The 18,942-nt window shown below is 41.1% G+C and overlaps 1 protein-coding gene across 4 annotated transcripts in view; it reads left to right on the top strand.

The window, feature by feature from the left end:
- LOC308188006 (uncharacterized protein) overlaps positions 1-18,942 on the top strand; it is a 327,367-nt gene that overhangs the window by 139,822 nt on the left and 168,603 nt on the right. For all 4 annotated transcript variants that reach the window (XM_080576526.1, XM_080576527.1, XM_080576528.1 and 1 more), the window contains one exon: positions 12,428-12,480. Coding sequence is in view for 3 of the 4 variants with exons in the window: in XM_080576527.1 (XP_080432653.1) it covers positions 12,428-12,480 (53 nt within the window). In the remaining variant the exon portion in view is untranslated. The remainder of the gene's footprint in view (positions 1-12,427; positions 12,481-18,942) is intronic.

Raw genomic sequence — 18,942 nt, 5'->3', positions numbered from 1 at the left:
CATTTGTTCTGCATCATGTTATATCTGGATTTGCTGCTGCAAGTGAAGTTGTCATGTGCTTAGACTCCAGGAGCTGTTGAAGAGGCAGCCAAGAAAATGCCATAGCAAGGTCAAAATGACCTATGTTGCAATACAGTATTGTAATGTAATAGCACCTTTATTGTTATTTATTATCAGTTTTAACCTAACAACTCCAGGTTTCCTTTAGAAAAATTGTAAGAGGGTCTGAAAGGTGTGGGGAGATTCTAGTCTCACAGTTCTTCAGCAGGGTACTGAAGTTTGTCAGCAAGACAGGAAATTAATAGTTTTGAGGCTGTGTCAGCTTTGTTTCACAATATAATTTGGACTGAGTGACATAGCTGTTCCCCAGTAGCACATATGTTCTCATTTAGCTGGCCTTCAAACAATGCAGCCACTACCCTTCTCCCAGTTCTTATGGATTAGCTTGATGACTAATTTTGGTAAAGTTCAGGATGACGTGCAATAGGCTGCTCATCTGATAAGCCGCGGACACGTCACCAAAGCTGAGTGATGCTGATTTCTGAAGGAATTCACATTTTGGAATTTCTCATCCGCTCCCACAAATCCTCAGCTGAGAAGGCAAGATCAGGACATATGCTTAAAAAGCCGGGGAATGGCCCTGTGTCAGACACAACAACGGATGCAGTGCCCAGAAGTGTAGGAGTTGTAGGTCTGATTTATGACCGTGCTATGGGAGAGAGTATTCCAAAAGGCCTCTTGCCATTTCCTCCTAACGCAACGGCTATGAGGACCGGCCTTGCAGCAGGAGAGAGGTCAGCAGAACACGATTACATAAGGCTGCTTGCTATGCCGAGAAACGCAGATGGCCGAAAAGTGTTTCATTTTTTTAAATGAAGTCACATGCGGGAGAGCAGCAGTTTGAGGCAGACAAGGAGTCTCCGAAGAGCAAATACAGCAAGAGTTGGTTTGTTCTCGTTTTAATTGAAAATAAGGTTGGAATCTGTCCAGGAAGTAGGTTTTGAAGGAAATCGTTGGCTCACTCACAGTCCAAGCAATTTAGAATCACCTCCCATTATTTGCATTTCATCTTCAAGCACTTTGCAGATGCATTCAGATGCTTGTAGAGATAGCCATCTAGAAGAAACTAGGTCTAAATTCAGATGGGATCATCTGCTTGGATTGAATTCCACATGGTGCAGCAAAACAGGGGTTCAACAGTTCTTTGCTTCTCAATAAATACTCATTCACCACTATTTGGTATGAAATGCACTGCTGCTTCTCCTTTTTACCCCAATATTGTTCTGTCACATGTTAATCCAGAATGACATTTTGTTCTTATTAGATGGCTACAGAAGAACAAATCTCAGTACAGAAGTTACAGCCAGTGCTATACAGATTTACAAAATGAAATTTCAGCTCTCACTGACCTTTTTGCAATTTTATGGTTTTATATTTTTTCCTTTTTGATGTTTGTTGCAATTTAAAACTCTCACTGATTTATTTTCATCTCTAAGGGTTAAAGACCAAGATTTCCTGAGCTACAGTAGCCTTTTTTCTCCTTTTAATTTAATTCATTACTGCCTATAATATGCTTTTGCTTTAAAAATATTTTATAACAAAATCAAACCAAGGTGAAAGAAAAGTTACTATAGAGCTATAGTTATAACTGTCAAGGTGGAAGTCAATTTCAGACACAGATATACAAGGAATAATATTTCAACAAGTTAATTTATAAACTATGCTAGACATTATATATTTAAGCAAACTCAGCGTTCCTGAAAAGTACTAGAATGACAGTGCTGGAAATTGAATCCCTCTCTTCGATGTGACAATAGCACTATTTACACAGTATTTCCCTTTTTTTTTTTTTTTTTCAAATGAAGATGTTTTTTCTTTGCCTTGCCTCTCAGTGGACACAGCATATAGAGGATTTGCAATTTTCTTCGGCATCATCCTGAGCCTAAGGCAAATGGCAGGAACTCTCAATCCTGACAGCTTTTTGCACAGCCTACTTTGAAATAACCGAGAGGATGGAGACTCCATAGTCTCCTCAGGTGATCTATTCTACTGTTCTTCTACCCTTAAGTGCTGGTAAGCTTTTCTACATGTCTTAAACTAAATCTGCCGTATTGCAGTTAAGTTGGTTCTTCTTCAGCTCACCAGGGACATGGAGAATAGATTATTATGTTCCTCCTCTTTGCTGCAATTTGGACAAAGACTTAAAACTAAGTGGGAAAACAGAATAATAGGGTCACAGGGTGGACAAGAAGAAACACAGTAGACCATCTGCTCAGCATCTTAAACAAGTGTGTATCAATCTACGTGTGAGATGAAAGGAGTTTGGGAGTAAGGTAGAGGATCTGGGAGTCCTGCTGCCCGACTGACATGATGTCTGAATTGGCAAAGCAGACCCGGGGTGGACTGAGTCATGGCTTTTCCACTAGAAAGCTATAGCCTGTGGAGGGAGGTCCTCCGTTGGGAGTTTTCTCTTAGTTTTCTCTTCTCTAGATCAAAACCACACAGTTCATCAAACTTGTCTTTGTAAATCTTATCTTTTGAACATTTTCTAATATTTTTGCTTCTCTCCAGCGGACTGTATCCAGACAGAAAAAGAGATCCTGAACAGATAATCCAGTGATCATCTAAGAGCTGAGTCAGAAGTGTGGTCTCTTGAGTCAGAAATGTGGTCTCTTAAGCCCTAAACAGATGCTTCTTTATAACTGACCGAGTGTCTTCTCTTGACTCCTCAAAATGATTCATCTGCACCCTTAAAGTATAACGGGGCCAGGTCAACCTCAGTGTTTTCCTGTTTTCTAGCAAAGTGCCCATTAACACAGCTATGATGGGTACACCTGTTCAACCAGAATTGGGTTGTGCTTACATCTCCATTTCAATGAGACATTCAAACAGATATTCAGTAGCCTTTAACTATCCCCCTACAATCGGAGGACCTTTTAACGTGCATGTCTAAGGAAACAAAGAAGGTTCTGAACTAATAAGGAACAGTTTGTGTCTCTCCATCATCCACACACTAGTTTTTCTGTTAGACAGGAAAGTGTCTGGTGTCCCAGCGAAACGTACCGTGAGAATGCCGTGCCTGGCTACGTGCAGAGGAAGAGTGTCACCGAGCCAGGAGCCAAGAGGGGGGTGCAGCATCTGGTGGCAGCAGAAGGATGTGCCTGTGAGCACCGTGCTTTGAAGCACGGGGCCTCTGCTAAATGTCTTCCTCCTGGCACCACAGCCCCCCCTCTGCAGTGGGACCCCATATGCCGAGCACAGCTAGTGAGGGAGTAATAAATCAGGGCGACCAGCTGTGGCTGCCGGGAAAGGTCAGGCAGCAGGAGCAAAGCTGGGGGACAATGATGCGAGTGCGGGGTGGGATGCAAGGAAGGAGCCTGAGGCAGGAGTCAGCTCCCAGCCGTGAGAGACTCATGCAAGAAGCATGAAAGGTAGCGACCTCTTCAAAGGGAGAAGACGGGTTAAAAAGCGACGGTGCCCTCGTTTGGTGTAAAGTGCTCGAGAAGATGAGGTCAGTGAGAGAACCCAAATTAGTGTGGAACAGGAAATACTGTTTAACAAAGGGAAAAAAGGTGTCAAACAGTAAGACACAGTCACTTAACTAGAATCTGGGTGGTTTTTGTAGAGACACAACAGGAAATTTTCCACAATACGTGGCAATTACTGAAATAGTATTTTTGACCTATCACACTGAACAAAAAACTATGTTTTCTGAAGATAGAAGGGTTTGTTTCTTGGGCCTCATTGATTGTGTACAAACACATTTCTTTGAAGGGCTGAGGGGGGAGAAGAGGGGTTTCTTGTAGAGCTGAAGACTTAATAGCAGGCTGATAAATTCTGTAAAGTTTTCACTTCTCCAGTCATGCAGTACTCGGAAACAAGCCAGGATGCCCCTGATTTCCAGTTGCTAATGAAATTGTATTGTGCTATTGCTTTGCTACGTACCAAAATACCTTGCAGTATTTAGGTGACAGACGCGCTAGTTTTTCTCCCCACGTTTTAGCCCGGTTCAGGTCTGACCAGCTAATTTCTTCGGGAAGCCAGACTGCTGCCTCTGCCGAAACCCCAGCAGACCCACAATACTCATTCTCAGCGGAGAGAGGGCAGGAATTATTGTCTCCGCAGCCCCCCAGACCCCCTAATTCCCTCTCCCCCCTCCTGCCCCCGGCTGGGCTCCGCGTCCCTCCGGCTGGGGCGCAGGCGGCGTGCTCAGAGCTCCCCCCGCCGTCCAGCCCTGCCCGCCTCGCCAAGCGAGCCTGCCGCAAGAGCTGGCGAGAGGGAGGGTCTGCGCACCCTACACGGGGAATTTCTTCCTTCAGTTACAGCAGAATGAGGGGCCGGCAGGTTTTTGTGGGTTTCCTTTTCTTTTCTCCGAGGCCCTTCTTCCCTGCAGGGTAGCTTGATGCGAGTGTCGCAGGGCTTTCACACGGAGAGTCATCTCCGACGGAAGGGACACGATGGCTCACGTGGACTTGCTCTGTGGCATCACCCCCATTTACTGACCCCGCCACCCTGTAGCCCCCCAGCCCAAACACGCACGTGGGACAAGGATTATCACCCAGGGGGTTCGGTACAGGAGCGCACCAGGTCAGTGAACTGAAGATTTGTCGCGAGTGTCTCCTTGCCTACAGCACCGACCTCCCGCAACACAAGGTTGCCCCTTGGGCTGCAGGGGTACAGGCAGGCAGAGGCAGGGAGGATGGAAACCTCCTTAAAAGTCAGAAGAAGTAAAGTTCGTGAACTGAGTTTACCAGACAGCTCAACGTGCTGAGTTTGCTACGACAACAGCTCCCTCTCTGTGTCACCGAGAGGGTTCTTTCAGCAGCTACATCTTTATGCAGAGAAGCGGCGCTGCCTGGGCAGGCAGTTTGTTGGTATCAGCTCTACGGTGAGAGTCTCTCAGCCTCTGACATCTCCAAAGCCTCTGCTCTTTCACCTTTCACAGGGGCTGTAGTCTGCTTCTCTGTTTTGCTTCTGTTGAAGCTTTTTATTCTTCATCCAAAGCTGTTTTGCAAATCCTGCCCCTCCCTTATTTGCTAATTAACCCTTTTCCTCATCAGGCACCAGTAAGACTTTTCAAATATAATTACAATTTAATCTGTTTTTCCCTGTAGGCCGTTTGTTTCCCTTTACACTTTGAGTTTCCCTTATTTCTGCTGCTAAATTGTTCTCTGTTTTCATCCTTCTCATGGTTTCACTCTTTTCATTAGTCCCACATTCTCCCAAAAAAATTCTTTGCAGTCACAGTATCAATTGGGGAAAAAGAAATGTGGCCAACAGCTGAAAGTTGTCCTTTTGATCAATTCAGCCAAGAAACTGCTTACAGCCTCCTGGCTCCACTCACAGACTACCATTCAGTGACCTCTCCAAGGGTCAAGTACTAACAGGGATCGGTATTCATGTACAGAGTATTTCCAACCACTGTATCCTGAAACATGAATTACAGCATTCCGTATTCCAAGAGGCAACTTTGAATTATTTATTTGTCAAAGTGCAGCACCTCAACTCACTTGGGGCAAAGTATTTTCTTCTGAGGACATACTTTATCAAAATGTCCTCCTCTGTGGGGCAAGAAGTTTTCTCTGAAGATAACAAGGACTAAATGCTTTCCCCTCCTCCAGTTCGCACTGTGTTTGATATTATCTTGGCTGTGATTTCATCAGAAACCGTGAGCAAAACAGTGTGGTAAGGCAGCGAGCAGAAGACCTTCACAGGAAAATTAAATGACACAAGAAGTGGCATTAGAGATTTGTAATGAGGGGGCTGCTGAGAGAGTGCTGGCAGCATAAATGTCAGGGAACAAGCAAGCTGTGAGAGGTGTGATTGCTCAAATGAGTGTTGAATGTTCGTGGTTATGAAAGGCCCCCGTGCCATTTTCCATGAAAGTAGCAATGTGAAAATCCAATGATCCACCAAATTCTTTCACTCTTCTCGTCACATAAAGTTCCTTATCTAGTTGCAATTTGTTATGCACTTCTTCCTCCTTTGTATTTTACGCACAAAGGAGTTCTCATCTCAGCACTGCAGAAGGAGTGAATTTGTTCCTGCGTGTTGTGAACAGGGCCTGCTTAAATTTCCTAAACAAAGCATGGCTCGGACAATAACGGTGTCTTTAGGAGAGGTTGTTTTTTAATATGCTTTTTCACATGCTAGTTTTAAAAAATGGAAAACTTGACATCCGTATAGATAACTCCAGTTGGTGATAACTAGAATTTGGTAATCTGAAAGAATTAGCTGTCATTTCAGTGAAACACTGAAGAGCTTGGAAACTGGATACATTATAAGTATAGAAGAATGTAAATGGTTTTGCAGCCTAATTCTTTAGTTTAGGTCGTGCCTAAACTCACGCTGTAGGAACTCCCTTTCTGGATGAAAATCACATTGAAAATGTGGCATTGTTTGTGTATACAGTGATTTCTGTACTGATGGCAGTCTTCAGGAAGCCCTTCCATCAGCAGCCACAGTAAAGTATCCCCAAGGTTTCGACTGCAGTTTTGCTGGACTTTTACATGCCTTCTCTGTTAGGTGACTGATTTTGCTGATTCACAGAGCAGTTAAGAGAAGTATCACTGGGAGGTAAAAATCATTGTTCCATCTTCTGTAGGTGCAATACTTCGGGTTTCAGTCTGCGAGCTGAACAACCCCTCCTCACTCTCTGTGTCCTGGAGAAGACAAGTCTGACGAAGGACTCATGCAAGAGGCAAACGAAATGCTCATCTCCATTCTTGTTAGTTGCTGAGAGATTTATATGTGCAGGAAAGTGGGGGCTCAAGTTAGCAGCTACCAGCAGCTCTGCTTCTGTTTTGTGGTGGAAAAAATGGGTCCAATTCTTCCCCTCTCTCCTCCTGTTCACCATCATCACACCACATCTGGCCCAAGGAGAACTCTGCAGCTGCTGCCACTCGGTCCTAGCAAACCTAGGAAGGGAGAAGGAGCTCCCTGGGGCAAGGCCCACCAGCACCCTGTCAGGGTGGCAAAGGGAGCTGTGCATTCCCTAGGGCACCGGTGCGCTCAGGTAAAGCTGGAGGAATAAAAGGGATTGGCGTGGTGCTGCAGTGCTGAAAATCCCTGCAACTGATACATGAAGGTGAGAAGAAAGGCAGCTGGAGAGAAGAAAAACAAAAATCACTTTGGACCAACAAGAAACATCTCATTCAGCTGCAACCTACTTATTTTTGGTGCATAGATAAAGGGAATATGAATTTTGTTCAAGCTTTTTTTCCTTCAGTTTATGTCAACTTTAAATCACATTAATGTTAAGATGAATAAGATTCCAACCGAAAAGTAAAAAGCTAAAGAGCTTCTCGGAATTAATAACAGTAATGAAAGAAAATATTTCCAAAACAAGGATTTCATGATGCCAGCATCTAAATGAAATACTCTGAGGCTTTTGAAGTCCCTCAGCACACACAGGCACCCACTTTTCTTATTGGCCAAACGCTGAGTTCAGTGAAACATCATTCCATCCTTCAGTGTATTTACTGGTTGTTACACACCAGTGCCAAAATGACTTGGGGAATTATCGCAGACTACTGGGTGTAACGATGCTGGGGAGAGAGAGCAAACTTGGTCTTAAGACTGAAGTGTATGTAATTAATGGCTGTGTTGGGAAAACAAATATCTGGGAACATAGATTTAATTATCACATAGGGGCTACCAAGGAAAAGCAGAAAGTTTAACATCGTCAGTTAGGCTGAAGAGCTCCCACCCCAGGGGCTCAAATCGCTTTGCTGGGAAAACTCGCAGCCCCGTCAGACACACACAGAGGGTAAAGCAAGAAGTAACATCCAAAAGTTTGGTACAATCTCTGACCTAATATAATGTGAGTTCTTTGATTATTGGTTTAAAAACCTCCTGTTTTTCTCGTCTCACTCATTCTCTTTCACTTCTTGCATCAGTAATACCTGTCATAAGGAACATAACTCAAGTGACTTAATTTTTGGCTGTTATGAGGGCTGTAAAATAAAGTATTACTCTTATTTCACACCATTAGGTCAAATTAACTTTATCTGCAGGAACTCGTGTTGGTGACCAGGGGCTGTGAAGGGCCCCCTCATGCTCCTTGGTTCTGGTTATGCAATTACTGCCAAATGAAGAAACTGTCTGTACCCTCTGAGCTGCAGAGGGCAACTGTGAGTCCCAGGCTCGGACATGCTGGCAATGCTCTTCCATCCTGCGGATGTTTCCTAGCATGTCCCGCAGACCTAAATTTCTCTCCTCTTTTTGGTACAGAGTTGCTTTCTCACCCACATGCTTAGCACTTACAGAGATTTCCAGACTTACCCAGAATAAATATTTTCAAATTAAAAAAAAAATGATAAAGCTATGTTCAGGGAAATTCTTCATTGTCGTCTGCTTCATCAGTGAACCAGCAGAAAAATCCCAGCCAACAAACTATGGTGGTGCCCAGGGCTGGGGGATAGTTTGTAGGGGCAATACTTTACATCAACTTTTCAATGAAATCTGGCTTGAAGTGTCCATGGTGTACTGGGTGCAATGAAACAAACCTAAGTGAGCCTCGTGTTTATGCTTCTTCCTCTCCTTTTTCAGGTTATTGCTCCCTTCTGCAACCCGACTTTGCTTTCATCTTTTCTCCTTCAAAGAGTCCCTTATGAATCCTGTTTCTCATCACAAAGCTTCCATGGACTGCCTTTTTTTCCACTTCTTCTGTAACAGTCATATCCTTAAGAGATGCCATCAGTAAACAGACAGTTGTGTGGTCTAGAGATTTGTGTAATTAAGTAGTCAGAGCTCACCCCCTGAAATAAATGGATCTCTGCTAAATTGCTTGGCTCTCGGTGATTGCTGAACACTGGAATTACAGAGCTAAGGAACCACTGGTAGCAATTTACCTCTCTGAAACACTCTGGAAATGTGGATGACAATGGGAATGTGCTTAAATAGCACTGACAGCAGTGGGAGCCAGTCGTAAGGAAGACAGACAGAATATAGCCTCATTTTTATGACAATACATGACTGATATTTTTGATAGCTTTCCATTAACTCAGGCAGAGATGACTATGATATTCCACAGTACAGAAGTTCGAAGACCGAGTCCTGCATTCCAGGTAAAAGTGATACATGCAAGGAGCAGCTTTTTAACAGAGTAGAAAAAGAACTCGGAAAATTGTGTGTCTGATCTGATGCTAAAGAATCAGTTTGTCAATTTGCAGGGGACTGTCTGAGTTCCTGATCAGGGCTTATGGACAGGGGTGTAAGGAAAGAGGTTAAGAGAGAGACTTTTGGAAAACCAGAATCAACCTGCAAAAAATTGTGGTGATTCGGCAAGGAAAGGGCAGGACTGAAAGACAAACCATGTTCTGACACTGGGGTCACTGCAAAAAGTTCAGAGAGGAGATGTAGGTAGAAAGAGAAGCGAAGCTCAGAGTCTGAGTATACAAGAGCAGCATGCAGAGCTGCCTGGATTGGGACAAGCGGCACAAAGCCACGTACTCTGAAAAACGTTCAAGTGTTATGCCGAATTACATCAACTTCCACAAATGTGCAAACGCTGGCTGACCATGAACAGCTGGGGTAAGAGGACATCGCCAGCCCCATTTTTACAAGGTAATCTTTCACAAGAGCAACGGACAAGATTTCAGCAGAAGATAAATGCACTGTTAGCCTGAGAGCAAATGGAACATTTATTAATTTTAAGCTCTATACAGGTGTACAAGCCAGTGTTGTATCAGAGACAGTGATAGCAGCAAGGAAAGAAGAGCCCAGATAAGACAAATGGACAGAATTCAGGATTGCCGTTGTGATCTTATTGCCATTAAGAGAGTGAGTGAAGGAAATGTACAAGTAAATAACATATTGCAAAGGTTCAATTTATAATCATATCAGGGACAAAAATATTCTTTATTGATTTTCAAACATGTCAAGTTCTTCATCTTATGCAGTGGTGCTGCACCTTGGAAGAAAGAATGACAACACTGAGGAGCTTTTGGATTCTTCACCAGTGCAGAAGAGAGCATTCAGCAGAATACAACACATACCTGAAAATGCAACTGTTCCACTGCACAGTAGAGGCACAAAGAAAGGAGCTGGCTAAGCTTATCGCTATAGGGAAAAAGAGCAAGGAACAGAATAAAGAGAGAAAGATAATTTCTGTAGGAAAAAACAGATGTTTCTCTAAGCAATAGGATGAATGAAGCTCATAGGTTATGTCTCTAGATTAAATGTTTTGTTTTTTTTTTTTTGATTGAATTATACAAAGGTATTCTGCTATATTTGCAGACACCAAGAATATTTTCCTCCGTTTTCTCTCTCATCTCTCTTCTGCAGGATATTGGCAAAATGTGGCCTGCAATGTTTGGCTCTAGAAACTGTCTGAAAAGAGAAAAAATGGTTGGGAGGAGTGAATTTGTGAAAGTCCTAATTCCAGATTTCCTTCTTCTCTGCCATGCATTTTATGATACCTGTAGGAAATAAATATCTTTAAGTCCTCTTCCTTTTTCTGAAAATTTGGTTGAACATGCCAAGGTATACACACAGCCAGGGTACCACAGAAACACTGGCTCTGTAGGAAACCAAGCCAATCCTTTCGCTGTATATTGGTTGAACAGAAAATCAACAGCAACAAAAAAGTAAAAATGGAAGGTGAGTGGATCCTAGGTGGGCTTCTGTTGCCGGACCATCTGTATGGTTCTGGTAAATGTCTTTAGAGAAACAGGCCCCGTGTAGCACATAAGTAGTATGGCCTTTGAGAGACACTGCTTCTTCCAGCTGATGTTCAGACTGTCTGATGCCAAGTGTTTTACAGTGGAGTATTTAAAATGGAATTTGATGGGACTAGTAGTTAGTGTAGCCCAAGCAGATGCAAAGATCTCCTTGTATGCTGTCTTATTTATAATGCAGATTTCATACTTGGAAATGTTTGCCCTTTTCTGCTGTCTAGTTGCTGACCTCCTCACCCAGCTTGTACCTAGTTTGCTGTATTTGCTAAATATGTAAGCTATACACAGCGTAATCACGAAGCCTAAGTAACACAGAAGAAAAGTCAGTGTTCAATACTGTATTTCACATACTAATGAACAAAAACATATTCCCGTTTCACAGGTATCTGATATTTTTCTGCAGGTTTGATGATATCATTTCTGCAATGTTTATCCATATGATCTGGCTAAGATAGCCACTTAGGGCCATTTAGCTCAGTTCTACATAACTGAGTTTTTCCAAGTGGCATTAATGTGATACAAATGAGAAATCCTCTTCTTTTCCCTCTTCTTTTTCTTGCCAAATTGCTTTCCGAACCCAGGTAAATTTTTGAAATCAATAACATTCTGTGTCTAGGAGCTTACCTGGACATTATGTGACGAACATAATACATGCTTTGAACTTGCTAGATTTCCTTGACACCTTCTAGCCCTTTTTTTTTTTGGGGGGGGGGGGAGGTGGGGGGGTGGAATAAAGAATGAATGGGTCTTCCCTGTTCATCTGTACTTAGTTTCTGCTGGGTGAACAACATTGCCCTACCTTACCTGCTTAATGTACTTTGAATATAGATTAAAATAGGTAGCAAGGGGAGTTATGTGTCATGCAGTAGTGCTTTCTTAAAATAATGTGTGGGAAGAAGGGAAATAACCTGGAGTTTTCCACTCCTGCTAATTGCCTTCTTTACCAGTTTATTGTAACTTGTTCCATACCGCACCGTTTGTGCTCACTCTGCCATAGAAGTGAGCCAGCAGTATTTGAGTATGAAAGACCTTCTGGTGTGTGGTGAAGCTCTATTATTTGTCCTGCCTTTTTAGAAGATAAAAGCTGCTAACTAGCTTGCTTTATTTTTATTCTGCAGCTGTGGTATCCTTAGCTGTCTTTCAAGCCCATTAATCAGTTTCCCAATCTAGAAGCAGGGCACAGATGTAGAGAATCTGTTTTTTCATACACCTCCTTTCTGTCCTGAGCTCATGGGTTCTCTGGCATTAACAACCAAATTGAAACCATCAGTTCCAAATTAGAAATGCAGATAAGCTCTCATGAGGTTGGCTCTCTGGCAATGTCCCTTTATCTACTGATCAGCCTGAAGCTCTGGTGTTCCGTTCCACCTTTGTCTTTGTGTACTTCTGCGATCCCGTAATTTGCCCTTATATTTCAGGAGCAGATGCAAACTGCCTCTGATTGTGTCCAACAAGGGACTTTGAATGTGATAGTGTTTTTTATGTCCCTGTATTATAGAGGTATGTTTCCAGCCTCTTTGCCTGAGGTCCCTGACAGATAATAGGGGAGAGTACAGTCAGTTTCATCCTTAAGTTAGGAAACCTCTCTGTTTATTTTATTTATATATTTTACTCAAAGCATTCTAAATGGAAAAGGGAATCAAAGCAGCATAATATAGTCTTCTAGGTACTTAGAGATTCTTTAAGCAATAAGTGCAGAAAAAGACATGAAGAATGAATAATGTTCTTGTTCTCCTGTTTTGTATTAGGATGGACTTGTACTCTCCCTGAGAATCTTCTGCTGATCCTTGCCCAAAATGTGGTGAGTACTATGGAGAAACTGTAGTACACTCTACACTTTGTTCTAAATACGTATGTAAGCTGAAGCAGAGGATGTTATGTATTTGTTTAATAGACAGTGGAACTTCAACTCTCGGCTACATTTGTTTTTTACTTCTAAACTTGATGATTGTATCTCTTCAGAATTAAGAAATCTAATTGCTGAATCCAATAGCTTTATTTAGCGTAATACAACCTGTCTTTCCAGCGTGTAGAACGTGTTTAGTACTAATTACCCTTGTTATTAGTACGTTCAGTTTACAAGCAAATTTTTAAAATCTCTAGGTACAGTTATGACATATTATTTTGTGCTGCACAATAAATTCCTTATTAATTGCCATTTTCCAAATGTTACCCACTGCAGTTACTTTGTCCCCACCCTGTCTATGTGATCAGTATGTACTGTGGGAAGCACGTGGAATTTGAGGTGGGAACGGAACAATGAGATATTTCACCTGTAGGAAATTGAGCCTGTGCTTGTTAATGTTGCTCCATCCATAGAGCTGAAATAAGAAATGGGAGCTTAAAAGGTTTTTGGCCTTGAAGAAAAGGTTTGCAAGGAGGGAAAGAAAGTGTAATAAGGAGCTGGATATAAGTTGCAAGAACATATTTAACGAAGCAGGCCAAGTAAGGAGTACTACCAGAAATTCTGGTTGAAACCAGCAGGGATAAACTTGGTGCAAACGTTATGCAGTTGTCCAGAACTAATTAAATTATGCAAGAATGATGATCAGTGGGAAGGGGCTGAAGCCATATTCTTCATGAATAGAAGAAGAGTTGTCAAAACTACTTTGCTAGAGTTATTGATTGTTTTGACTCTCTGATTTTGTTTCAGTAATGTCCCAAAAACCCTATTTTGATCAATTAGAATCTGTTTTCTTTCCTTTAATTGCATTACTGATGTGATACACCTTGTGGGCAGAGGCTCTTTGTTGCTGAGAGCTAGTAAGTACTGTAGTCACATACTGTCAAATAACCATCTTTACATAAACAAATCATCTGACTTCCTACATGGCCCACATTACCAAATGATTGGTGCCCCGAGTTAATCTTGCAGTCACTGCTGTTGAGCATTGCTGACTGGTGTATCTGGATTTCACTCTGTTATCAAACACTGTCAGTTCAAGAGTGATCGAAATGCAAGCTGCAAAAGTTTTGTCAGCAGCCAGCAAAGGTAAGATGATGTCCAGAGACTTACACTAACACCTTGCTCTACAGTGGTTTAAAATCTGTTGTTGCTTATACTTGATGTCCCTGGGGAAACACAGCAAAGTGAGAACAAGGGGGTAGACGTTGTGCTTTTTAAATTACATGAATACTCTTCACATTTTTACTTCTTTTACTGTCATGAAAGTGGAAATAGATGCTCATTACTGTAAGTGACTGCAGGTTCATAACACAGGGGTTGGTACTCTGTTACATGAGGCACACCTAGAGTTACAAAAAGAAGGCATGTCACTCCCTTGCAGATGTCTCTTGCTGAGACTAGAGAGTGTGATTTGAGGGTGGAGGGCAGTTCAAAGGATGGTGGTAGGATGCATGATCAACTTTGTGATTTTATACTTTGAGGAAAACCAAAAGTGCTCTTATGCTTCTGACCTGCATGCTAATGCAGCTTGAGGTTGAGTCTTTGGTAATGTATTCTGGAAGGCTTCAAAATGGTTGTAAAGAATATATGAAATATTCAGAAACATTGCTGCAGTACTTCTTATACTGACAGATTTACTAGCTGAGGGAAAGGGTTTGAGGTAGCCTATCTATCTGCAATATCCCAAGGAAGTGCTAGACAACAAATGGCTGATTTAGATTTGGAAGTTATCCCTGCTCCTTGTAGCATCTGTCTTATAGAATAAGAGAAACCTAAGAAAGTACTAAAAAATGGAATAATTAGAGATAAGGGGGGAAAAAATAGTTAATAAAACACTCTACTGAAATCTTTTCTTTTCTCTCCCAGAGTCTAACGCTCTGTAGGCTCCTCTGCAGCCACTCTTCTATCTGTGAACACCATGTCTCCTGTTTTGTTGTTGTCTGTTTGGTTTTTTTTACAAGCAGTATTTTGTGCTACATTTTAGTTAGCTAGCCAGGAGATGGAAATACAGGGGGGAGAAAATAAATTAAAAAAAAAAAAACAACACCTGTACTTATTTAAAAAATAAAATTCAAAATAGGGCACTCTTCTTTCTGAGAGAACAAAAGATGGCCTAAAGACTTTAAATACCTAGGTGGCTTATAGGCAATATATTATTTATATCTTCATTTATCTTTGTGTGGAGAGCATTCCTAAGAGAAAGAGTCATATGAATGTACTGTAGCTGCTGAAACAGCTTGGCGGTGTTATGGGCACCACCCATAGTTTTTAAGTTTTTGAGCTTTAAGCACATGAGAAAGGCAGATAAAAGCACAAGCATACTCATGCTCAGGAACTGAACATGATCAAACTTCAGTCTTAGCTTTTTTTCCTTAATGTGTAATTAAAATTTTGTCATCTCTTTAGATTATGAAACATAACTTTAATATGAGTTCTGCTTTGAAAAGTGATCCTACAAATGACTTCATGGAATACCTGGCTTTTATGCTATGCTGATTAACAAAGCAATGTGCTAGTGCTGAAACCTTCAGTAGTAACAAAGATTGTGCAGCCAGAGCAAACAACTCCTGCAGGAAAAGCTCAGAAGATCAAGGCTGCAGTTGTACAGATTCCAGAGAGTCAACAACAAGAATGGTCAATTTTTCTAATGTTGTCGGTGGTTGGCACAGTTACTTTCACAGTCAAATGAAAATTAGACTAAATTAGTCATCTAGCACTTGTTTTTTTCTCCTTGTTTTAATGCATAGCTTTTTTTTTTTAATCCTCCCCTTCCCCCACTGATCATTTTAAATGTGTTATGATGTTTTACAAACTGTGGGTACTTTGCTGATCACAGACTGAAATACCTTTGGTTTAGAGGCCAGCCTATTGTCTCCAGGCTATTCTTGTTCTTAAGCATGGACTGGAATAACACTAAAAACTCAGTGTGCCAAAAATGGCTTCCCATACCTAGCGGAACCAGATCTCTTCTGTAAGAGTGTCTGCTATATTCAGAGCAGAATTAAAAATCGGAACAAAAAGGAAGAATGTTCAACTCTTCTGCATCTGTGTTAACATTCTTAATAGGATTGTAAATGCGAACATGAAATAATCACTTCTAAAGCATTGTTTTTTGGCAATTAAAAAAGAAAGCAATGTCTTAAATAGTAACCTTAAGTGAGCAGATACTCCAAATCACTCCTATAAAGATATTGCACTAAAAAGTTATTTTAAAGTGTCATCATATGCCTAGACATTTTCAGATTAAAATCTAAGCAAGAAATTTTTAAGAAATAAAAGTTGGCTATATTTTTTGCTCAAGGCTATTTCAAGATTCATCTTCCTGTTTAAAAATAAACAAAAAAAATAAAGCCCTACTCATATCTCTCTGGTTTTGTCGTTCTTTTCAGCTAATATTGGGAACCAGAAATTGAAAACAAATATTACTTTCAAGGTATAAATCTAGCCTGGAGCAGAAGATATATGTAGCTTTTCTGGATAACTTCTAATAAATGGCTAGCCTAAAAAGACTTTGGTCAGTGCCTTAGGCAGTCGGGTACGATCCTGATGACGTGTGTTGAGAAGATGAATAAAACAGAAGAAAATGGTTGTTTTAATCAGTTTGTTTATGGCTCACTTATGGGCTCCTGTGGCAGTTTGGACTGAACCCTGGAAGCTTTGCCTAATAACATTGCAGAAATAAATTGGGTTTTAAGAGGATCCAGACTATGACATCAAATGGATTTCAAGATAATAGTCTAAGTGCTACAGAACTGTACCTTTCCTTGGCTGAAGATCTAAAGGGGGAAAAAATACTCCCGTGAACTGTGATCCAGTCAAAGCAGTTGAGACAAGGCTCTCCTTGTAGTTGAACAACATCTCCTTATACTTTCTTGTACCTGTCATCTTCACTGTGCTCTACCCTGCTTGTGCTTGAAAAATCTTATCTACGAAGCATGTTCTGCCTTTCAAGGAATAGGGTACATGAGGATTAATTACTGTTCCTAGGAGAACAGCCCGCTAATCTAACTATCCCTGTTAAAAGGAGTAAGGTAAAAGGCCTTCTGAAAGGGCAGTGGGGGGTTACATCTGTCAGAAATCTGTCTTAGTTTCATTTTGGGGATGACAGACACTTTTCCAGAGTTGATCCTGATCAAATTTGTTGCTTCTGCTGCTACAGATTTAGACGTGATAAAGAAAAGCAAGACTTCTGGTATAAGTAGTCTTGCCCCCTAAGGGGAAACTGTTTTGACATGAGGTAAAATAAACCACTTGGTGACCTGAACAGCGGCTGGATTTCCCTGTTGTTGAGGGTCTTGGAACTATTCTTGGAACTATTTAACTCTGGTTAAACTGCACCCAGAGATGAGTGGGCTTGTGCAGGTAGCAGGGCTGACTACAGACAGTGAATGTCTTTGCCACCAGCAACGCTAGCTGGCACTCTGTTTGGTGAATTTCTTACTTCCAGTGCCAACCTTGCTCTGTGGGATTTTTGCGTAAGGGGGAGTTGGAGACTTAAATCTGTACCTGTCTTACTTTCCTGCGCTTCTTTAATTTCATCTGAATGCTCCAGACATCTTTCCTGTAAAGAGAAATAAGAACTGGAGTAATATTACTGTAAGCCAAAGAACCACAAAATGGTGGTCACGCCGTGGTCATGAGCATCAAGTACTCCTACACAATGGTAACAAGTGCAGTTTTTTCTTAATCTACAAAAAGAATAATTTTATAGAAGCAGTTAGCAGATGATGACTTGCTAGTAGCCAACCCTTTTCATTGTAATAGGAGGTGTAGAAATCCACCAATCTGGGCTTTCCCCCTCCCACCCCAAATCTCACTTCTTTTGAGCTCATAGCTTGTTGTGAATCCTTGGACAAACACCAGGCATCCCATTAATAAAGAGTTGCTTAGGTTTACTAAACAGAAAGGTTCTACATCTTACAAAGTTTCAGCTGCAGAGTCCAGTACTCCTTTTGGATAAGCCAGTGGCTCTTGGTGAGAAAGATGGATGTTGTGTGCTTTGACATCAAAGCTGAAGATACAGGATTGTGTATAAGGTTTGTCTGGCAGGCTTGTGGGAGCAGAGCAGGTAGTACAACAAGGAGTCAAATGTTTCAGTGTCGTTTAATACTATGGAAATTAATTCAATATTCATCATTATCCACAGAACATCTCTAGAGGTTTCTACAGTAATGTCACAGCAAATCTATTCAGCTTTTAAGAAAAGAGAGACCATACTCACAGCTGAGCTAATTTATATTAATACCTAGCATAACAGAAGTCATTTCACAAGATCTTTAGGCATTATATCTACAATTAGTTAAAGAGTACATGCTTTATCACCTTATCTCATTTACTAAGAGTTGGTTCTCATCTATTTGCAAATTTTGCAGGCTTACAAAGATTAAAGGTCTATTTCCAAAACAGCACATCTTGCTAAACTGTTCCTCTATAGAAGATTAATTATTTAAAGTTGTTGGTTTTTTTTTTTTTTACTATACAAACCAAGAAAGCTTTAATACCGATAGGCTGGGGATTCTTTTTCTGTTTAAATTTACATATGTAAATTTCCCTAGGTAACAAAGATCTACTCAAGTTGTAAATTCTCAGTGCTAATGCTAACAATAGATACATTCACTACAGTGTGATTACACTGGATAGGCTTAATACCTTTCAAAAAAAAAAAAAGAATCTGTTATGCAGTTTCTTAAATACAAATTATTTGTAGAATTCATCGATGAATAGTACTTTAAAAATAGCTTCAGTATTGGCATCAGGTCTGCGTTGCTTTCCTTGATGTTGTGCACATTCAATGCCACCATAGCGCAACTTGGAACCTTATTTCCTTAGGTATCTGACAACATTAAAACATAAATAACATAGGAATGGCTGTCCTAGGTCTATCTGAATAGCAATATAGCTTAACACCTTGTCTTCAACCAAGAAGATGGAAGGTGCTGTTTCTGATATCTGTTTTGAAAATGACAAATTACTCAAACGAATCACTCTTAACTCTCCTGTAAATGACATCCTGTAAAGCAGGAAACCTGCAACCATGACCACCGTTCTGCCTAAACGTGACAGCGAGGTACCTCAGGGTCTGAGAATGCAGCTGATAAATGGTGTATGGAGTACTTACTACAAAGTGATGCTTGTCAGATACAGGTCAAAAGCTGGTGGAATACTGCTATAGTAATAGCTTAGTTTCACTAGCATTCTTATCAATAGAAGGATTTGGAAGACGAGAGAGTCAGGTGGGCCTGTTTCTTACTATGTTCAGGATACATTCCAGAGACATGCTTGCAGCTCCTTAATGTGTACCCAGACTTTTTATCTAGGTAGCTTGAATATCAAGAAGAGCATAGCTGCCAGCAACAT

This window comes from Anser brachyrhynchus (genome assembly GCF_964034855.1).
Source record: "Anser brachyrhynchus genome assembly, chromosome: 1".
Taxonomy (NCBI): Eukaryota; Metazoa; Chordata; class Aves; order Anseriformes; family Anatidae; genus Anser; species Anser brachyrhynchus.
The sequence above is the reverse complement of the archived record's forward strand: the minus strand, read 5'-3'. Positions and strand labels throughout refer to the sequence as shown.